At 33.5% G+C, this 19,084-nt stretch overlaps 1 protein-coding gene across 4 annotated transcripts; it reads left to right on the top strand.

Annotated features, from left to right (window-relative positions):
• Nucleotides 1–365: 365 nt before the first annotated feature.
• On the top strand, nucleotides 366–17,162 carry LOC113391811 (protein quiver). Of its 4 annotated transcripts, none has more exons than XM_064219451.1 (6): nucleotides 369–593; nucleotides 1,633–1,771; nucleotides 7,639–7,698; nucleotides 8,506–8,553; nucleotides 11,730–11,876; nucleotides 12,412–17,162. In XM_064219451.1, exons 2-6 carry the CDS (start codon nucleotides 1,747–1,749, stop codon nucleotides 12,609–12,611), a joined length of 480 nt encoding a protein of 159 aa, XP_064075521.1. In that variant the 5' UTR covers nucleotides 369–593; nucleotides 1,633–1,746; the 3' UTR covers nucleotides 12,612–17,162. The 4 variants fall into 4 exon arrangements, with proteins under 4 accessions (XP_064075525.1, XP_064075521.1, XP_064075523.1 ...); XM_064219453.1 differs by having other exon boundaries at nucleotides 372–525; XM_064219454.1 differs by having other exon boundaries at nucleotides 374–503.
• The last annotated feature ends 1,922 nt before the right edge of the window (nucleotides 17,163–19,084 follow it).

The following is a 19,084-nucleotide window of genomic DNA, read 5'->3' as shown; positions in this document are numbered from 1 at the left end:
CTACAAAACATTATTAGTCTCTTAATAATTAATTATTTCCCGACACCAATTTCCTTATTTAATTATCTTAGTTTCGCATAAAACGAAAACCGTATCCATTTGTCAGTTTAAAAAATATATTAGTAAGATATAGTTTTAACAAAACAAGTCACCAAGGAAATATTCAATAAAAAATATATTTGGAACTATTACAAATTAATACGAAATCAAAGAGAACCTAGTTAATGCAACCTTGGCACGCAAAATCAAAGTGTCTCAAAATAATAATTTTAATACGAAACTAAGCATATTTATAAGCGACATAAATCAACAATAAACGTCATTCTATTTACGCACCTTAAATTTTGTGGGTAAAATTAGACACAAAATGTAGCAACACCGGCCCAGTGTGTTTCTATCGCGGCAGTGAGGAGGTTACGTCCCAAAAAATGGGCTGTGAAAAAAATTATCACCGAAAACTGTTATGAAACGTTAAAAAACTGTTAATTTAACAAAATTAATATGTTAGTGGCATTATAACAGTCGGTGCGTGCGTAGTTTAAGTAGATAGTGATTTTTATTTTTCGACGCGATCCGTAGAATGATAGTGTTCGGTAAGGCTCTTTGATTTATTGCAGAAATTAAAACAAAAAGAAAATCTAACATTCAAGGCTTAACTTATTTATGTTTATTGAGAAATAAGTACATATCGTGACACGAAGTTATTTACTTCAGTTTTTTTCTTTATAAATCCGGATGATGTATAAGTTACAAAAACCTTATACTATGGAATAAATATCGTTAATGAAACGAGTGATTTGTTGAATTTTTATGAAGTAAACAATACTCGCATGACTGGGACGAGGGTTCCATAAAAATCAATAATGTCTGCGCACAACTTTGCTACGACGACTTTTACGCTATGAAGTCATGGCTCGACAATGTTTTAGATAATCTTGTTGTGTTATAAGGTTCTTTATTAATTATATTAAACGTAAAACACATTGCCATGCATAAAAGACTTAAAGTAGTAATGTTTGCATGTTAAATTACCCAAAAAAAAGTCAGTTCAGGTTTGTCGCAAGGTCGTTTGAATAAAATAAATAAAACATATACAAATCTTGAATTTAATCTAAAATAACTTTCGAATATAATCACTTGAAATAGATGCATCTAAAATAAGATGCGTATTATATATACGGCTGCGGTAAAAATATGACGCTTCCCGCCATTTCAGCTGTCAAGACGTAGCGTAGTTTTCTTTGATATTTTTTTAACGTTCTAAAAAATAGTGATGTGCAAAATATACCGATAACACATTTTGGATAAAAAAAAATTTTTTAATGATTTTATTTATTAAATTAAAATTATGTGTTTATAGTTAAATAGTAATTTGCATTAGGACTGTAGTCATTAATTAGATAAGACTTAATTTTCTAGTAGAAAGTAGTATGTTATGTAATTTCTATTCACGTCGCGTTCAGGCTTCGCAGTATGCGTAACTTTTCACATTGATTTTAATAACTACGTCTAGACTTTTTGTTTTTTTATTTATTTAACATTTCCTTTAGTCACTCCATTAGGCTCATGTTAGAAACGATACGTTGTGTTCACACATACGGGTTAAATGATAAGATTTATTCACAGCTGGAGTTGAGCTTAAGCTAACATAACATAATGTGTAACTGAGGGACAGTGTGGCAATGGATCAGTCGAGCTGAAGACTTGGAACCGTTGACATTGTGGCGATCGGGAGAAAAGACGAAAATGCGCTGGATATTTCCCGTTCCAGGTACATTTGTTTTTATATATTATAAAATTTTAATTAATGAAAACTCATAAAAAATACGTTGCTGTTTGGAAAGTTGTAATTATTATTGATAATTAAAATTTACCTTTAAGTTTATTCAAATACTTTCGAGTGATTTAATATTATTTAATGAAACGATCAAGTCACTCCAAATACAAATTTATAAATTGTAAACAACATTAGTTACATTCACCGGTTTCTCGCAGGTCTGAGACATTGGTTTTCGAAACGGCAGATATTTGACAATAAATAAGTAATTGTAAAGCTTTGTTGAATAAAGATCTAGACTTTGACAATATTTTATAACATTTTATTAAATAATGTAGTAAATTGTCACCCCTGTTATCGAATGGTCTGCAGATGTCAAATGGCAGTCTAATAAAACTTGGCAGCTCGCCAAACTTGACCTATATGTAAAATGCCGAATCAGGACTGAGAAAATGCGGAGATACTCACCACCAGGGTTGCCACCTATTGACATGATTATTCAGGATACTGAATCGAAATATTATCTTTAATTACACTACATCCATCGGTTTGTTCATCAATTAAATCGATTTAATTTCTTGGCGGTGTTGGTTTGTGCAATCCCGTCGGGGTAGGTCACCCATCAGATATGCTACCGCCTAAAAACAATATTTAGTATTGTTGTGTTCCGGTTTGAAGGATAATTGATCCAGTGTAACAAACACAATGTACATAATATTTTAGTTCCAAGGTTGGTGGCACATTGGCGTTATAAGGGATGGTTTACATATCTCACAGTGCCAAAGTCATTGAGCGATGGAGACTTACTATCAGAAGACTCATTAGTGTGCCTTACTATTTCAAATAAAAACACTTTTAATACAACATATATCTGAGAACGATGCAGTATTGTTAATACAATTAACTCATGTAAATATGAAACTTTTAAATACTTATCGTTAAACCATAACATATATACATAATATAGTTAGATATATATATTTCCGTGATAATCTGTGGGATGCTATAATATTGGAGAATCTCTTGGATTATACAAATTATATTATATATATTATACAAATAATTTAATTCTCTCAGAACCCATGCATTCAATTCGTGATCTTGATTGAAGTTTTTCAGATGTTTAATTCTTTTTTCATACCTGTATTCACCTTTACCTATACACACGAGTGTATAGAAGAATAGAGAATATACCATAGTAGGTAATATTTAGCACTTATTACTGGTATACCACTGCGACAACATCTGCGACACGACAGGAACATAGGATGTTATGACCTTTGTGACTGTAATCATGCTGAGTCACTCGCTATTTAAATTGACGCAGCAATACAAAATGGTGAGGAATTGAGTTAAGTCGGTAGTTGAGGAGGAATGGCATGGCCCATGCACTAATTGGCTATGACTTAAACAGGATCACAAAAGTTCTATCACCGATGTTGTAAAAAAATAATTCTTACAAATATTGCTTCTCTTTGTGAAATATCTGCTTATCAAATTAAAAAGCTTATTAGCATGATGAATATTTACAAATAGTGTAATTTTAGAAAATTATTGATTTCGCAGACGACTATAAATAAGTAATTCCATATTCATCGTCATCGGAGCTTCGTTCCATTTTTCAAAGCCACTGTCCACATCTAGTATGAGATAGTGAGTGTACATGTATTTAAAATAGTTCACTTATCACCGGAAAATAACAGTTTGTTGACATGTTTTGCAGGAAATTAAATAATGCGTTCCCGAGTACGCGTGTCAGGCAGATAGTGTACTAGTACATTGTTTTATATTTGAATTTAATTCTTGCATTCCTGAATGACGTTTTCTAAAATCAGAATCTTATGCGTTTCTCTGAAAGCTCAGATATTGATACGTAACTTAACGTATAAACGTAATCGCTTCACTAATAAATTTACGGCAGTAACTAATTTACATTAATTAATTACATTAATTCGTATCGTTATTGTCCAGAAAAATAAGAAAGTTTAAGAACTTACGATCATCATTATCTTCAAGAATCTTAATTCAATACCAATTTACTGGGGTCGTTTATAAATTTTAAAAGAGAGTGAAAACTATATGTTGACTGCGTAGCGACGTCGTACACGTTGTGCATTTAGTTTTCTTTCTCACATTGACATTTGAACTTTAGTTAAAAATAAAATAGCATAGTAATTGCAATGAATACATTTAATTAAATTATCCGTTATAAGAGTATAAACTAATGCAATAATATCAGAGAGACTCGATGCTTGACCTGGTATTATAACTCTTCGATCTTTACGACGTTTTAAGTTTTCACGCAAAATTTTTATAAATGCTAAAGTACTGATTTAGATAAAATTTGGTATGAATAATTTGAATTGCGGAGAAGGACATAGGTTGATTTTTATTACGGAAATATTCCTCAAGTGTGTAAAAAGGGGCGGTGAATGTTTGTATGGGGAATCAATTATTTCTTAAGTAAGTTAACTTAAATAATGTTTGTGAAATTATAACCAATCAGGTTAATATACTTTAAAGTTATATAAATTTCGCTCGAGTAAAGTAGCGTGTTCAGTTAGTTATGTATATATAGTAAATTTAAGTAAAAATCTGTAATCGTCTCTCATCTGGGTAACGCCTTCTCTTTTTAATGAAATGGTATTTAGTATGGTGATAGGAGACATATCCGCCCGTATGGGTAACTACCGCTTACCAGTTGTTACTGTACACAGCGTGTGACCCACAGCAGAAGTAACGCATAAGATCTATATACATAAATACGTATATGCCTAAGCTTATGTTAGATAATGTTAGGTTAGTATGTAGATTTAATTACAAAGCTCAAATTAAAAAACGATAAAATACGAACAAGCGAAAACTTTGTATATTACGGTACTGCGCAAAACCTTACGTCTTCAATTGGGTTTACGAAATAGCAGCGACCGTCTGTAGCGCGGATGTCGCGTATTCTACGTCCCTCAGGTTTTTTTTGTAATCAGGTTTTGTAACATTTAATTTTGTCGTCAATAATTACGATTAGCAATAACAGTTAGTAAATATCAAATTACTAGTCAAAGGATTCCCGCGAGATACATACTTCACCACGCTGCTGCAGTGCGCCAGACATAATATGTCGAAAAATTTAAGTCGATATATTCAGAGGACTACACCATTCACCATCAAGTACGGGATTTCTTTTCCAAGTACGAGAGTCTCACCTGTAGGAAAGTGACTACCACAGCCCATTGACTTCTGCACCACCGAAAGGCTTACAGATGCGTGGCCGGCCATTAAGATAATATTAGGCTCTTTTCTTGAAGTTTCCCAAGTCGTATCGGTTTGCAAAAACCTTCGGTGATAAGACAAAGTGGTTGCACGAGGCAGAAAATGTCTTGTAAATCGTGCTGTTGTAGATTTCCAGACATCGAGGTAATGTGGTTGAAATTTGAAATTTTAACACGATGTCCGAAGTTAAAATTTAACGAACGGGGTTAATCCTAACAATTCCACGTAGCAATCTCTATGTAAAATGGGGTAAATACAGAGTGATCCAACATCTCAGCGCAAAGTCAAGGGATCGAGAAGGTCGAAAATACCTTGATCGTCAACAATTCGGGCTCGATTTACAATTCACTCTACGTTTAAAAAGGTCATATGGAAGAAACTGGTACTGGGAACTCCCAGAGATGAGTGCATTACTCCACGTGGGGCCGAATTTGTGCGATGTAGATGAGCCGACGTGAAGTACCGTCTCGCCTTGAAGGGCACACCGAGCTTTTTAGACGCTAATTTGGGTTTACCTTCCAGTCGACTGCAGAAGTAAATGTCGCACGAAATACCGACTTTAAGTATTTTCTTACTAGCCAGAAAGGGAAATGTTCTTAAATTATCTCGCAAACTGGTATCTTAATAAATACTTATATTATACTAATAAATACTTAAATTTAGGCATAAATTTGATCCGTTTCTCTTCGACCTGTTCCCGACATATTCTACGCTGCTCTCATCTGCATAGCAGTGATTACTGCTGGTTTTCAACACATCATGTAACTATTGCTACAGAATTGATTTATGAATAAAATTTAAACATATTATAACTCAGTCTTTGCCCGGAATCGAACCTGCGTTCTTCAGTTAAGATCTACGTATTCTGTCTAGTCCATCTTAGAACTTAATATAATAAATTAAGCTCACAGTACAAAAACTTCACGTAATAAGTTTCTAACGTCAAAAATCTAAAAAAAAACGGTTTTTTGCGTTGAACCAAGCAATTAAAATTATTATTTTTATTTTCATGAGCGTATGTAATCTTGATTAGATAAAATGTAAACATAGTCGTTTCGTTTTCTTCTAATTGTGTAGCAGCATGTACTATACACAAAGCGTCGTAAACAATGATTTTAAATGCTCAGACTTTACACAGAACAGTTTTACGACGACAGTAAACAGAAACATTTAACCCTATGTAAAATTCTAATATATAAAGTTTATGGTAACAATTTAATTTCGCTTTTATTTGCTTATTTATTCTTAAAAAACCTTATAACTTGTAAATAAAAAACGTTATTTTTTATACGTACATCCCTAATATTTGTAATATATTCAATGTGCTATTCTAAGAATGTCGACTGTGAAAAGGCAATTTAATTCGTCATTATTTGATAAAAAAAGTCCGCATCATAATTGTCAGTTTGCGGGTATAAAATCGTTAGTGCAAAGATTTATCGATAAGAATACTTGCCAGCTCTACCCGCGTCCCACTTTGGCGCCATTAATATAACGTCATTTTATTAATGACGGACACTGGGCATTTTGGAGACCAAAGTTCGAATCAAACTGCCAACTGGAGATATGTCTGTTATATTTATAAAAGAGGTATTGCGATAAACGTACATTTTAGAATATCAATTTTCATATTCCTTTACGTTTGCTAATTTTTACATGTTTTTAAAAAATATATATTAAGATCGACAGGATAATGTCGTAGGTACTAATCACATATCAAAATAACTTTAAAATGTATTTATTTTAGGCTGTCCCTCTTATATTTACGATATCACCGAACATATAAGGCAATAAAAACTAATAGCCTGGGCAAGTAAAAAGCAAATAGTTTTTTAAAAAAAATGAATTAAATTTATTACTCAGATATTCATCAATTATGAAGAGTTTCGCAATGAAAGTGAAGATAGTCGATAGATATATTCATAAAATAATCAAGACGAATGCAAGTTATAAGTTAATATACTATTCGTAATACATTTAAAATATAACGATATAACAACAAAATAAATTAAGATTCTTTAGGTGGGCTCTCTGTAGGGTATTCGTGTATTCGTGTATTTATCCGAACTATTAGCAAACTCACTCCTCTTGCTTATCCTCACTCCTCCCACTGGAAATACGGATGAATGTGTAAAACGATATAAAACTGGAATACACTATGTGCTTTTAATTTATTACAAACATTTTGATAAACGAATAACATTAGCAGCCTGTAAATTTCCCACTGCTGGGCTAAGGCCTCCTCTCCCTTTGAGGAGAAGGTTTGGAGCACATTCCACCACGCTGCTCCAGTGCGGGTTGCTGGAATACACATGTGGCAGAATTTCGTTGAAATTAGACACATGCAGGTTTCCTCACGATGTTTTCCTTCACCGCCGAGCACGAGATGAATTATAAACACAAATTAAGCACATGAAATTCAGTGGTGCTTGCCTGGGTTTGAACCCGAAATCATTGGTTAAGATGCACGCGTTCTAACCACTGGGCCATCTCGGTTATCAGTGAATAAAATAACAAATATATGTACTTAATATTAAAATACAAAGTAAATCAATTCTCTCCTGTTTCATGTATGTTGTAATTATTTTCAGTTCTCCTCATGTCCTGGTTCGGAGTGGAGCAAGTAAAAGGGAACTCCTGCATCAGGACTGGTAATACGCGGGATATTTAGCCTGTGTCGAATGTCACGTGTGGACGTAACTAGCTGTCAAAATGTTTAGCGTTGTGTATTGTGGATGTCGATATCGGTACTTTACAAAAATATTATTATTTTTTGTACAAATATTATAAGCATATTTTTTAAGTTGAATGTGTTTTTTTTTATTAATGCTTTGAAGCTTTAAGATTTTTTTTATTATTAAATATTTTTAGCTCAATTATGTTTGTAATTGGAAATGTATTATAGTCGTTTGGCAAAGTTAAATTGTCAACAATGTATCGATATCGACGTCGTGAAACGAATCGTTTGTTTGTGTTTGAGTGTCCATAGGAATGTGTGTTAAATGTTTAAAAGGAATGACTAAATTGTGTGCATGTTGTACTTTCTTCCTCCTGAATTCCAGACACTGCAGAATTGGTATTTCGTTACACTCAAACATGCTTCCTGTGAATAACTGACGATCAAACAGTTTTATTTTGTATCAATCGTATTGTAAAACAAATAATTTCAATCGTATTGTACTCTGTGTGCGACGAGTGCTTCATTGCGTAATGAGGTATCTCTTAACACTAGAGTTTTGAATGAAATGTAACAATTGCATTTTTCTCCTTGTTTTATCATCATTGTTTTTACTTATATATTTATGAATACATGTTTTTTTTTAATAGACATGACATTTTTTAATTCAGTTATTTACAGGAACTTCTCCTTCTTTCGTAAGAACTCTATTAGATTCGTGTAGTGTGTGTTTTTTTTCAGTTTTTTTTTCTTTTTTACTAATTGAAGCATGGATTTTCAGCATTGTGGACACTAAGTCTGAGTCCTCTTGTTCAGGCGGAATGCCAAAGTAAGTACTTATTTCCTTTGAATAAAACCGCTAAGCTAAATTCCAGCATTTGACCCGTTACCTATCGTCGACTAAATTCGAAATATAGCAGCCGAAGACGCGGCTTACATTAAGAAAAATAACGAACAGCTTCGCTATTGAAATAGTGACGCTATTAATAACCCATTTGATAAAAAACATTGATCGATAAAATATTTAGGTGTCGTACGAAGTCGACAACTAAATCTTGTTATACGTATTACTAATTTAGTCAACGATTTGCTTAAATTATCGCTTATAAACCCTTGCGCTATGTAATACTTGTACAAAGAGGTGCTTAGTGACAAAACTAATGTCGCCTGTTTTCCGCAAACCGTAAGCTGGGCTAACTAACCTTTCAACTTCACCGCTTTGTCTTCTAATATTCTTAATATCATAAACCATTTCCAATTGATATATTTTTTTTATTAAAATTAAATAAATGTTGGTCACGACTTTAGTTTGAAAAAACGTAAAAAAACGTTGATAGTTTAAGTTGAAAATGTCAAAGATTTGAAGCATTTAATTTATGCGATTGCTTAAGTGATACGCTCAATATGATGGATATATTCGTCGATACGATCGGCAACACTATCAGGCAGCTGCTAGAAATATTACTTAATTAAAAAACTAGAAGAAATCTTATATTCAAGGTTCACATTAAAGAATAAATTAAACGAATATACTTTAAGGTTTGCGCGAGCATGCTAGTTTGCACAGGTAAACGCGTGTTGACGCAGTAAATTTAGCTTCTGTAATTTAAGAAAACGATTATGAATTACGAATTGTGTTGTGTCTTTATATAAACTACACCAAAGGGAACACCTTGAGGCTGCTTGTTTATAGTAAGGAATACTGTTTTGTGTTTTTACTGCAATTTGCGCAAATAAGAGATTGCGGTTTGGTAGTGTACTTCTACTCAAACGTTTCAAGTAAAAATCGTGACTACATGTTTTACTAAAAAATTTGTTCGTGTGCCTCACGCTATTAAAAATGTCACCGAGTCTTAGTAAATTTATTTAGTAATTTTAAATAAAATAACTTGTCCACTCGGTACGCGATCATCTCACCCGTAGACTCTGGTGCCGTAAAAAGTGTAATCCACTTCTTACCGTAAACTTTTTCGCCGATATATCTAAAAGTTATACATCTCGTGCCGATTGTAATTATTAATTATAAAACAACTGCAATTACTCTACGGGATTCGATGTTCGCGGAATATAATGGAAAAAGCACGAACTAAAGTACTCACTAACAAAATATTGCTTCGCCGTATCATTGCGGGCAGGCGACGTTACTACCAGGTTTATTTTTCCGATTCTCATCTATATAAAAGTAAATTGATTTGACGCAACTAAAACAGTGCTCCCTCCACGCGAGTCGAGTTAAAGGCGCTAAGTATTTTCATCCGGTGACGTTACTTTAGAAATTGTGTACTTCACGGTGTCCGTAACTACGTGTGTATCGTAATTACGTAAACTATAATTATGATTGTTTGAATTCGTGTCACCCTGCTGTCTAATGCGGGGCTCGTGTGTTCTACGCTATGTTTGCGTCAACAAACAAAGATGTCTATTTCTATAGGAAAAAACGTTAAACTAAAAGGTTGCGCGGCTGCTATTAAAACTCTATTGAAAATGCTATTAATATCAAGACGTCAGGAAATAAAACTTGCATGCGTTTATAGTAAATTAATTATCTTGGCAGACCAGAAACGATTTCCACTTACAGCTTATCGATATAATAGGTTTACGATAGTGACGCCGCGTGAGGTACCTCACTTAAGCCAATTATCGAGTTTTTATTTCTTCTAAAGTACGGATAACATGCTCTGATCTCGTTTCCGTGTTACACGTAGGCCCTAAACCTCTATTTCTTCCATTTTATATTTGTATAATATTAGACTCTAACAACATTTAAATGATAAATTTGAAACTACATTCGAGCGAAACGACTGAATCAATCTTAATATTTTAAGTCGATTAATTTCATCAAAATAATTAAAATGTAACACAATAAAAGCTTTAGTTTACAGCGACGGCATGTTGAGCTGTACAAAGCTCGCGTGACTAGGTCACCTTAGTTTTGCATGTGGGCTATTACCTGCATTATGAATCTCGGTCTAAGAAATCTGGCACAAAAGGCCGCGTAATGCATGATTAAAATTTATATATTAAAATATATGTACTTGTTACCGCAGACGGACAAAATTACAGTAGAATACCGTACAGTGCTGTCTCCTCTCGTCGTAGTATTATTCTGTAAGCAGTATTTTACTTTTTATACGTTATATATGTATATTATGACGTTGTCCGGTTGTCCGGACGTCCCGTTTAACGAAATTAAATACAATATAGCACTGTTTACAATTTAGGATTATTCTAAGTTGGATTTGAAGCTTATTGCTTAGACAAGGCTTGTAAGCAGTACACGCGACGAATGCCCGTTAAATAAGAGCTAAGTTACTCAACTTGATATTCGCCGATATAAGTACATCGTTATTATTGACTAATCCGTATTCACTAACGTTTACTCCTGGGCTTCCTCGTTGATCGAGTTGCTAATTTGATACTGCAGACATTGAGGATCTGGGTTCAATGAACTTGACCAGAACCAGCCAGGGGGACATTATTCATTTATGTTATTTATCGAGAAATGCTGTGATGCAGCCGCTTAGTCCGGCTTCCGCTTAGTTCTTCAATTTTACGTCAATTTCTTCTTCAAGAGATTGAGGATTCCTCGATAGATAACGTAATTGAGGGTTAGTTAAGAATAATATCATAAGCACTTACGGCTTAGTTAGCAGTACAAATACATCACGCGCAAATAATCGCATCAGCCGTAGTGGCGTGAGCTTCATAGTTCACATGGTATATGAGTTTCATTGAAATCGTCGCAACACTTTAAACCTAACAACACTTACATTAATAAAAAGCATTTCACTGAATATGACAAATGAATAACTATGTCGTCAGGAGCGTTACATCTTTCATTGCTTTCAAATTTGACGAACATAAACTTCATGACATCTAGCTCAACGGCTCGATGGAACATGGACCCTTGAGCTATCGCCATCCCCACTAACAAGCTTTACTTATAACCGGAGGGCAGTAGGGCGAGCAGACAATCAGTAATGTGCGTGTGTTTGCCTTTAACAGCGCGCACGATTTACTGTTATGAGTGTGACAGCTGGACGGACGCTCGCTGCAAGGACCCCTTCAACTACACCGCTCTGCCGCGGGACCAGCCGCCGCTGCAGACCTGCAACGGCTGCTGTGTCAAGATGGTTCGCTATTCCAAAAGCCGTAAGTGCCAACCCCTCTACTATCTTAAGTATTCCACTTTTATCAGTTGTTGTTTTTATAATTTACAATAGGTAGCAAATAGGTAGAGAAGCCTAGCAAATGTAAGTGGTAACCCAAAGGTAAGCGGTCACTAACGCTCATGGACATTGGCCCTGTTAGAAAATTTAAATACCCCGACGTCAATTCGTCACCAACCTTGTAGGCTGCTAGGTTCTGTCCCTTGTGCCCGTAGTTACACAACACTGAGTGTTGCTCTTTGGTGGTGGTATACGATGGGTGCTGCTTACTCCCTGCGGACAAAACATAAAATATACAATACACCGAGTCCTACTTTCTGATATATAAATTACTCGTAATGTCTCGGAAAAGTCTAAATCGATGGACTGATTTCTTCATCTCTGAATAGACAACCAGAAGCTGGAAACTAAGTACGATTAGATGATAAGATAGCACCGCCACCCGGCGTCGCTCGGGAGTGGGAGATCGAGTTGAAACGACGAAGGAGATCGTAACGCTATCGAACGTTCCGTTGCAGCGTACGAGGTCGTCCGGCGCACCTGCACGTCGCAGCTCCAGATAAATCTGTTCATGGTGGATCACGTTTGCATGATGGAAAGTACAGGCACTGGTCACATGTGTTTCTGCGAGGAGGACATGTGCAACGGCGCATCGACTGTCGACATCACGCTGGCGTTGACAGCACTAGTCTTGTTAGCATGTGCATGTTGCAGGTGAAGTAGGACGCTAGTTACCGCTAGAGGGCGTCGATCGATCTATCGACATTTCCTTGCACGTTGGTGACGAACCGTTTTTCGATAAACTTTTGATTCGTGAGTGTGCAAGCGAGATGCACGAATCAAAATATCGATCGACTCGATGGCGCAACCCTAGTTATTTAATTACTATCTTCGTCCAATTGTAGTCTGTAGTATAGTTTTTGGAGGTGCTTAGTTTTCACAGCGCAGTATTAAAGTTTAGCTGGAAGCGTTTATCTAACAATTTTTCTAATAACATTTCATTAAGTACACGAACCATTACTCCTAAACCCCCGCCACACGGCGAACTCAAAATGCCATCGAACCGCTGCGAACTTGTGGGTTCCTTTATAAGTAAATTGACTTATTTGACTTTAATTTCTGTACAATTAAGGACATTCAAGTTTGATTTTACTTTAAGTGTAGTTCATTTTTAATTTGTTTTTTCGTTTTTGTACAAATTGTTGAAGTGTACAAAATTATTGTTGTTTGCGTTGCCATTTTGATTTCGTCGACAGACGCGGGTAAACAAAAAAAACAAACAAAATCACTCGAGCCGTCTTCTTAATAAAATTAACGTGAAAAAATATTTGTAACAAAAATCTCACCCCCAAAAACACATTTGTGAAAACTAAACGCTTAAATTATTTCTCATCTAACTTTCCAATATTACGCGAATATAAAAACGACTATAATTATTATATAATTAAAAAATCTTAATTAATTTTACAAATATTTCAAACTTTTAGCATGTAAATAGTGCTGTCACATAGTGATGTGACTGATTATTATCGATAACTGATACTTCGCGACGCTTCTAACTTACTGGTCCAATTTTAAGACCAACTTGAATTTGCTCATAGACGCACTCTATAGACGTGAAGCACTATCTAGGTAGAAATAAACGATAAAGATTACGAAGCGACGAGAACTAGCGAGAACTGCCGCGTAAGTAGTTGGGTATTAAGGACATAGGTTAGGTTCCAAGAATAGTTTCAAAGGTGATATAGAAATTATAAATTTCGTTATAATGTGAGAATAACTTCGTGATTCATTAGATTTCGATGTAGAACTTATACTTTGTAAAGGAAACGTATTCAGACGGATCGCCACCCGGCGCCGCACTGGTGGCGCTGGTTGTGACTGCTAGCCGGTGAGCTGTGCTGGGTGACATCACAATCCAAACGTCCACTGTACTGTACTTATTATAATAACTCGTTGTTAAGACGTCATATTGATACTAATACCTGAAAAAATATATAGGTACTGTTATGCCTTTTGAAGAAAAAGATTAACTTTAAGTACCATTTTACATAAATCTATGTGAGTTTGGAACAATCATCCGAATATTGACAACGAATCAGTCTCTTAAAATCTCAAGTCAATAGCAATAAAGTTTTATCATCGCAATTAAAAGAAAATCGCTATGAACACGCCACACGTAAAGTCAGTCAGTAAAATAAACGCGAATCGTCCGGTAGGTGTGTCACGCTGCAGCCTCATAAATTGTTTTTCAATTCTCATCATCTCTCGTCTCACTAACATACACTAGTTTTAAAACGATTACTGGCCTCAGCTGTCTATAAATGTAATAAAACAGATTCGTATTTGAATAATTAACATTGTTCCAAAGAGACATAAAGATTTAGTATTCTAGTCTGGTGATGGCTACAGCGTGCACGTTACGGACGGACGCAGGACAGTCATCATCAAAATCTCGATAAAATTCCGCAAATATGATCTCGTAAATCAGTAGAAACTGTATACGTTTCCTTTACACGGAATATCGAGTGAGATGAAGAAATATGTTTCCTCTGTTGAACTGCATTTTGTACCTACGAAAGTACAAATCATAATATAATAGAACAATATGTTAAGATACCGAAGGCATCGCCGTGATAAATAGTTACATCCGATTCCTGGACGCAATAAAACGAGTGCAGTATGTTCGTACTGATATTGTAATTGAGTTTATGCATTGCGTGACTTAGGTTAGGTCTAGATGAATGAAGTGCTAGATTCTAGTTGAGGCGACGCGTACAATGACCTCATAATATTGTGTCTAATTATAAGTTAATCTAGGAACATAAACACCAAATAAATTTAATCGTTAATATCGTATGTAGATAAATTTATTCGTTAAGTTTATCCTTTAGTTTCGTTTTTATATATTTCATAAATATATTGTAAATTACGAAAATATACCTTTAATATAATAGTGTATTTGGTATAGTTACTTCCTTCTTATAACATAAGCGTTTATATATAATTCGTTATAATTAAAATAAATTAAAAATCTAGGCTGAATAAATTGCGCTGCAAAATTTATCGAATTTTTTTATCGATATCATGAAAGCTCTACGCTTTGTAACATACGTTCAGCGACACGCGGTTAAAAGAGAGATATTTTTCTCGTTTATTTGTAATATAGAAATATTAATCATTATATATAATTATCAAAAAAAGGTGAAGAAACTTTAGACAATGAAATAAAATTACGACATGAATCATTTTATATTAAAAAAAAAAAAAAACTAAAGTTTTAAGCGACTGCCATACACGTGTCAGTCTGGAACAAAAGTTTTCGATTCGTCGATTATGTGACCATAGATTAAGCAGATATTGCTAGCCGTAGAGGAGTTTTTGCCATTAAAACAATTTACATAATATATTCATTAATTTATGACAATATATTTATATCGACAAATTCTATTTATAAATAAAAAAATCAGTTCATGTTTTGATGAATAAAAAGCTAATTACGATTTATATGTATATTAAGAAGCATTGCATGTTCAGTTCTAAATAAGTAATAAAGGTGATCTTAGCATGAACACTGCACCGTAGTTGGGCTGCCTTCCGGCACTTTGTAAGCAGGTCTGCCAACATCGCAATGGTACTCGTACAATTCAAAAGGATATTTACAAAAAATAACAATCATATAAATGTCAACACTTATAACCAGACATTTATAACTTTAAATTATATTTACTAAATTGGAATTAATCAGATCTGCTCATCATTTTTAAACATACATAAAATGGTGACCGAGCGATGGCCATACGAGACAAAAACTGTGCGGTCAATGATTTGTAAATATTATTATGTTGGCAGACCTACATTTATAAATCTGACAGCTACCATTTTTAACAGTTGTCACTGTAAAAGTTATAACACTGAGGTACAATACCGTTACATTAAAACGTTAAAAATAACCACATTAGAAATTAACTGTTATTTTAGTATTATCAGTTAAATTTTATGTTTTATTAATGTTTTGAACGTAACAAGTGCGCTAGTGTTGACATAATTTATTTTAATAATATATAGTCATAATTAAAAAATTGTAAACAATAACTTAAACTTAATTCGCTTTAATTTATCAACTAAATAGTCTAAGAATGCTATGTATCGTTGAAATATGTTTTTTTTTTAGGTTTTTTTTCGCGCTGCCATCTTTAAATAAAATACTAGCAATAAGTTTTAAACAAACGTCTTTAAAAGCTTTCAAAGCTTTATAACTAATACATACAGATAATACTTTAGAACTCGGCTTCTCCTCTGAAAATAAAAAAGGATATTTCAACAAATATTTTCCATTACAATTTCTTCTTCACTTTGCGATTGCATATCACGCATAGAAGTCTAGCTGTTTCTAAATTTTATAGGCTATTAGAATAACATATCTTTCGCATTTGGCATGTGCCACGCGAATGACCTAAGGACCTAGGCGACCTAGTATTAAGCATGTATTCGGACGATTCAATAACGAAAAGCGTAGCCATAACGATTTTTCCATTAAAAACTATATTCCATTATTGTAATATAGACAATGGGTTATGTCCTGTCTCTGTCGCGCATACCGTAACGTGAGCAGCGGGAAAGTGATGAAAGATGTCACTCTGTCATGTGGTAGACATAAACAAGACATGACTCAGCGAATTGTTACTAGGACTTGTTAGAAATTACCTCTATGACATCAAATCACGTAAAGTTTATCTTAAATCACCTGTAGGGAAATTGTTTTGGCTACGTCTGTATATTTTTATTGAATTAACAATAAAAGGAAATATTTTGAATAATAAAATGACTAAGGCTTTTTAACAGTACTATAAAAGTTATTGAGTTCGTTTTTCTTCTAATGGAATGTAAATTGCACTCACTCACTTACTCTACCAGCTGACCGCTTTAAGGTGAACATGTTACCACCAGATATGTCGACTATTTAATATTTTGAGCTTCGGAATACGCGGACTTAAAATAAGAACGAAAGTAGTCCTATTTTCAAAAATTACCATTTATAATATTATTATTGAGATTTATTTAACATTGTGCATTTGCAAATTAATAATGTAATTTAAGAGATCGCGTCTTCTGGTTTCCCACCTCACACAAATGACACTTGTATGTCTGTATTCGTCACTTGATCGCATGTTGTGAAGCTCAAAAGTTGGAAACAATGTGACCTGTTTGTGAATATTTTCACATGTCATCCGTTGATCTGAAATGAATAAATCCCAAATAATTAGAACAGCGACATTTAGAATTAGTTGTCAATGTATTGTATTGATTTCAATCTGGATTTTGATAGCGAGTCAAGTCCGTATAGCGTTATGACTCTCCGAGTACGAGTATGTCATGTTGTCATAGATTATGTTTACGATTTAGGGCTTCCTGCAACTTTCCAGATGAGACTAAAATACTCACTTTATATTCATTAGTTTATATTTTAAACTACAAAATTTTCATAAGTATTACGCAATAATGTTAATACATTTTCCATAAGATAAATATTATTTATTTATATTACAAATGTGTAGTAATTTGAAATCTATCATTTTAAGACATTCAGATATTTATTAATCTAAATATTTGGGATTATAACCGTTACCAAACGTAGCCAAACGATGTAATATTACTTGAAAAGCAAAGAACTAAATCATTTAGCTTCACTTTTAAAGTACTATTACATTTTGGAGTTCAAATAAATATATATAGATAATAATCGCGTCTTATTTGTAACGTTACGTAACGTTAATTATATTTCGTTACATGGCGGTCGGCGTTTCGACTGTATCGTAATAATTTTATAAAAATGTTACATTTATATCAAATTTATTTTAATGTAATTAATTAATGTTTTAATTAATTGTTATATAATTATAAATTAGTGTATTTAATTTTTTTACAGATTATTATAAATGATAATGAATCTATTTTCACTTAGTATATATTTTTAATAAATGATTATTTTAATAAGATATTTTTCATGTTGCGGTTCGTTTTCTATAACATAATATACTATGGGTTATCTCGTTATATGTCAGTTGTTTTTCAATATAGATACTTTAAATGTACGTTAAGAGTAATCCTTCTATGCAGCAATAATTTTAGCTATTACTAGCGAAAACAATTTAAAAAATTTAGCTACGCACTGTTTTTATTACAAGTCATGTTTTCCTCGTTAACGTTGCTCTTTACTAGCAAGTCTGTCATACGTTTAAAATGTCAATGTCAATTTAAGTTGTTATTAAATTAATATATCGTTTTAAATAAATGTAACGACTAAACACACTTATTCGCAATAGAACTACTTTTTTTTTAAAAAAAAAAAGCATATATCCAACCACTCTAAACGGTGCAGTGATTAAGTGTAGTTAGTCCCGTTTAATTTCATTGAAATGTAAATAGAGAAATACAAATGATGTCCAGACGGTGTGGATTTATATGAAGCTACAACGCTGACAATAAAAAACAGCGCAGTATTATTTCTGGTAATTTTGACATTACATATCTTAAACTTTAGCCTTGGCAGATAAATAAAAAATAAAAAAGATTTACATTCTTCGTGTACACATATAGACTTAAAAAATTCGTAACCGGATCTTCTATTATTTAAATTTACTTTAAAACATGATACGATTTGATTAGTCCGAAAAACCGCAATAATGATAAAGCAAAATATTTGTGAATATGTGTAATTAGGTACTGGGCCTTACTTTAATAAACGATCGTCTGCCTGCTGCCATGGCTTGCTGGGAGTAGTTCAAAAACAAAATCTAGTAATTAAATCACACTGTGTAGCGTCAATCTTAATATGTTGATATAAAACTTTTTGCCCACAAACTCGATTATATTTTTTTATCTGCTAAGGTTACGTATAATCAAATGCATTTTTTTTATTATTAAAGTGCCATATTTATAGATATTGTTATCGTATTTGTTTTATTTCCAAACCTCAACACCTAAACACCTCATAAGTCATGAAGGCAATGATACAGACGACACGATTGTAAGTTCGTTGATATTCGTACACTCGGCGAGGTGTATCGATATCGATACGATACAAGTTATGACATGAAATGAGTTATGTCATAAGACGCGAGTCTAACTGTCGACCCATATTTAATATGAGAGCCCGTAAGAAAATTGTTCACAAGCTCATCATTGTCG

Source organism: Vanessa tameamea, chromosome 28, assembly GCF_037043105.1.
Source record: "Vanessa tameamea isolate UH-Manoa-2023 chromosome 28, ilVanTame1 primary haplotype, whole genome shotgun sequence".
NCBI lineage: Eukaryota > Metazoa > Arthropoda > Insecta > Lepidoptera > Nymphalidae > Vanessa > Vanessa tameamea.
Note: the sequence above shows the minus strand (reverse complement) of the source record. Positions and strands in the feature narration are given on the sequence as shown.

Excerpts from the sequence above, each read along its gene's own strand:
- LOC113391811 (XM_064219451.1), top strand. The coding sequence starts at position 1,747 with ATGCGCTGGATATTTCCCGTTCCAG. Across the intron at positions 1,772-7,638 it reads CTGGATATTTCCCGTTCCAG|TTCTCCTCATGTCCTGGTTC; the intron begins GTACATTTGTTT and ends AATTATTTTCAG. Across the intron at positions 8,554-11,729 it reads TGTTCAGGCGGAATGCCAAA|CGCGCACGATTTACTGTTAT; the intron begins GTAAGTACTTAT and ends TGCCTTTAACAG.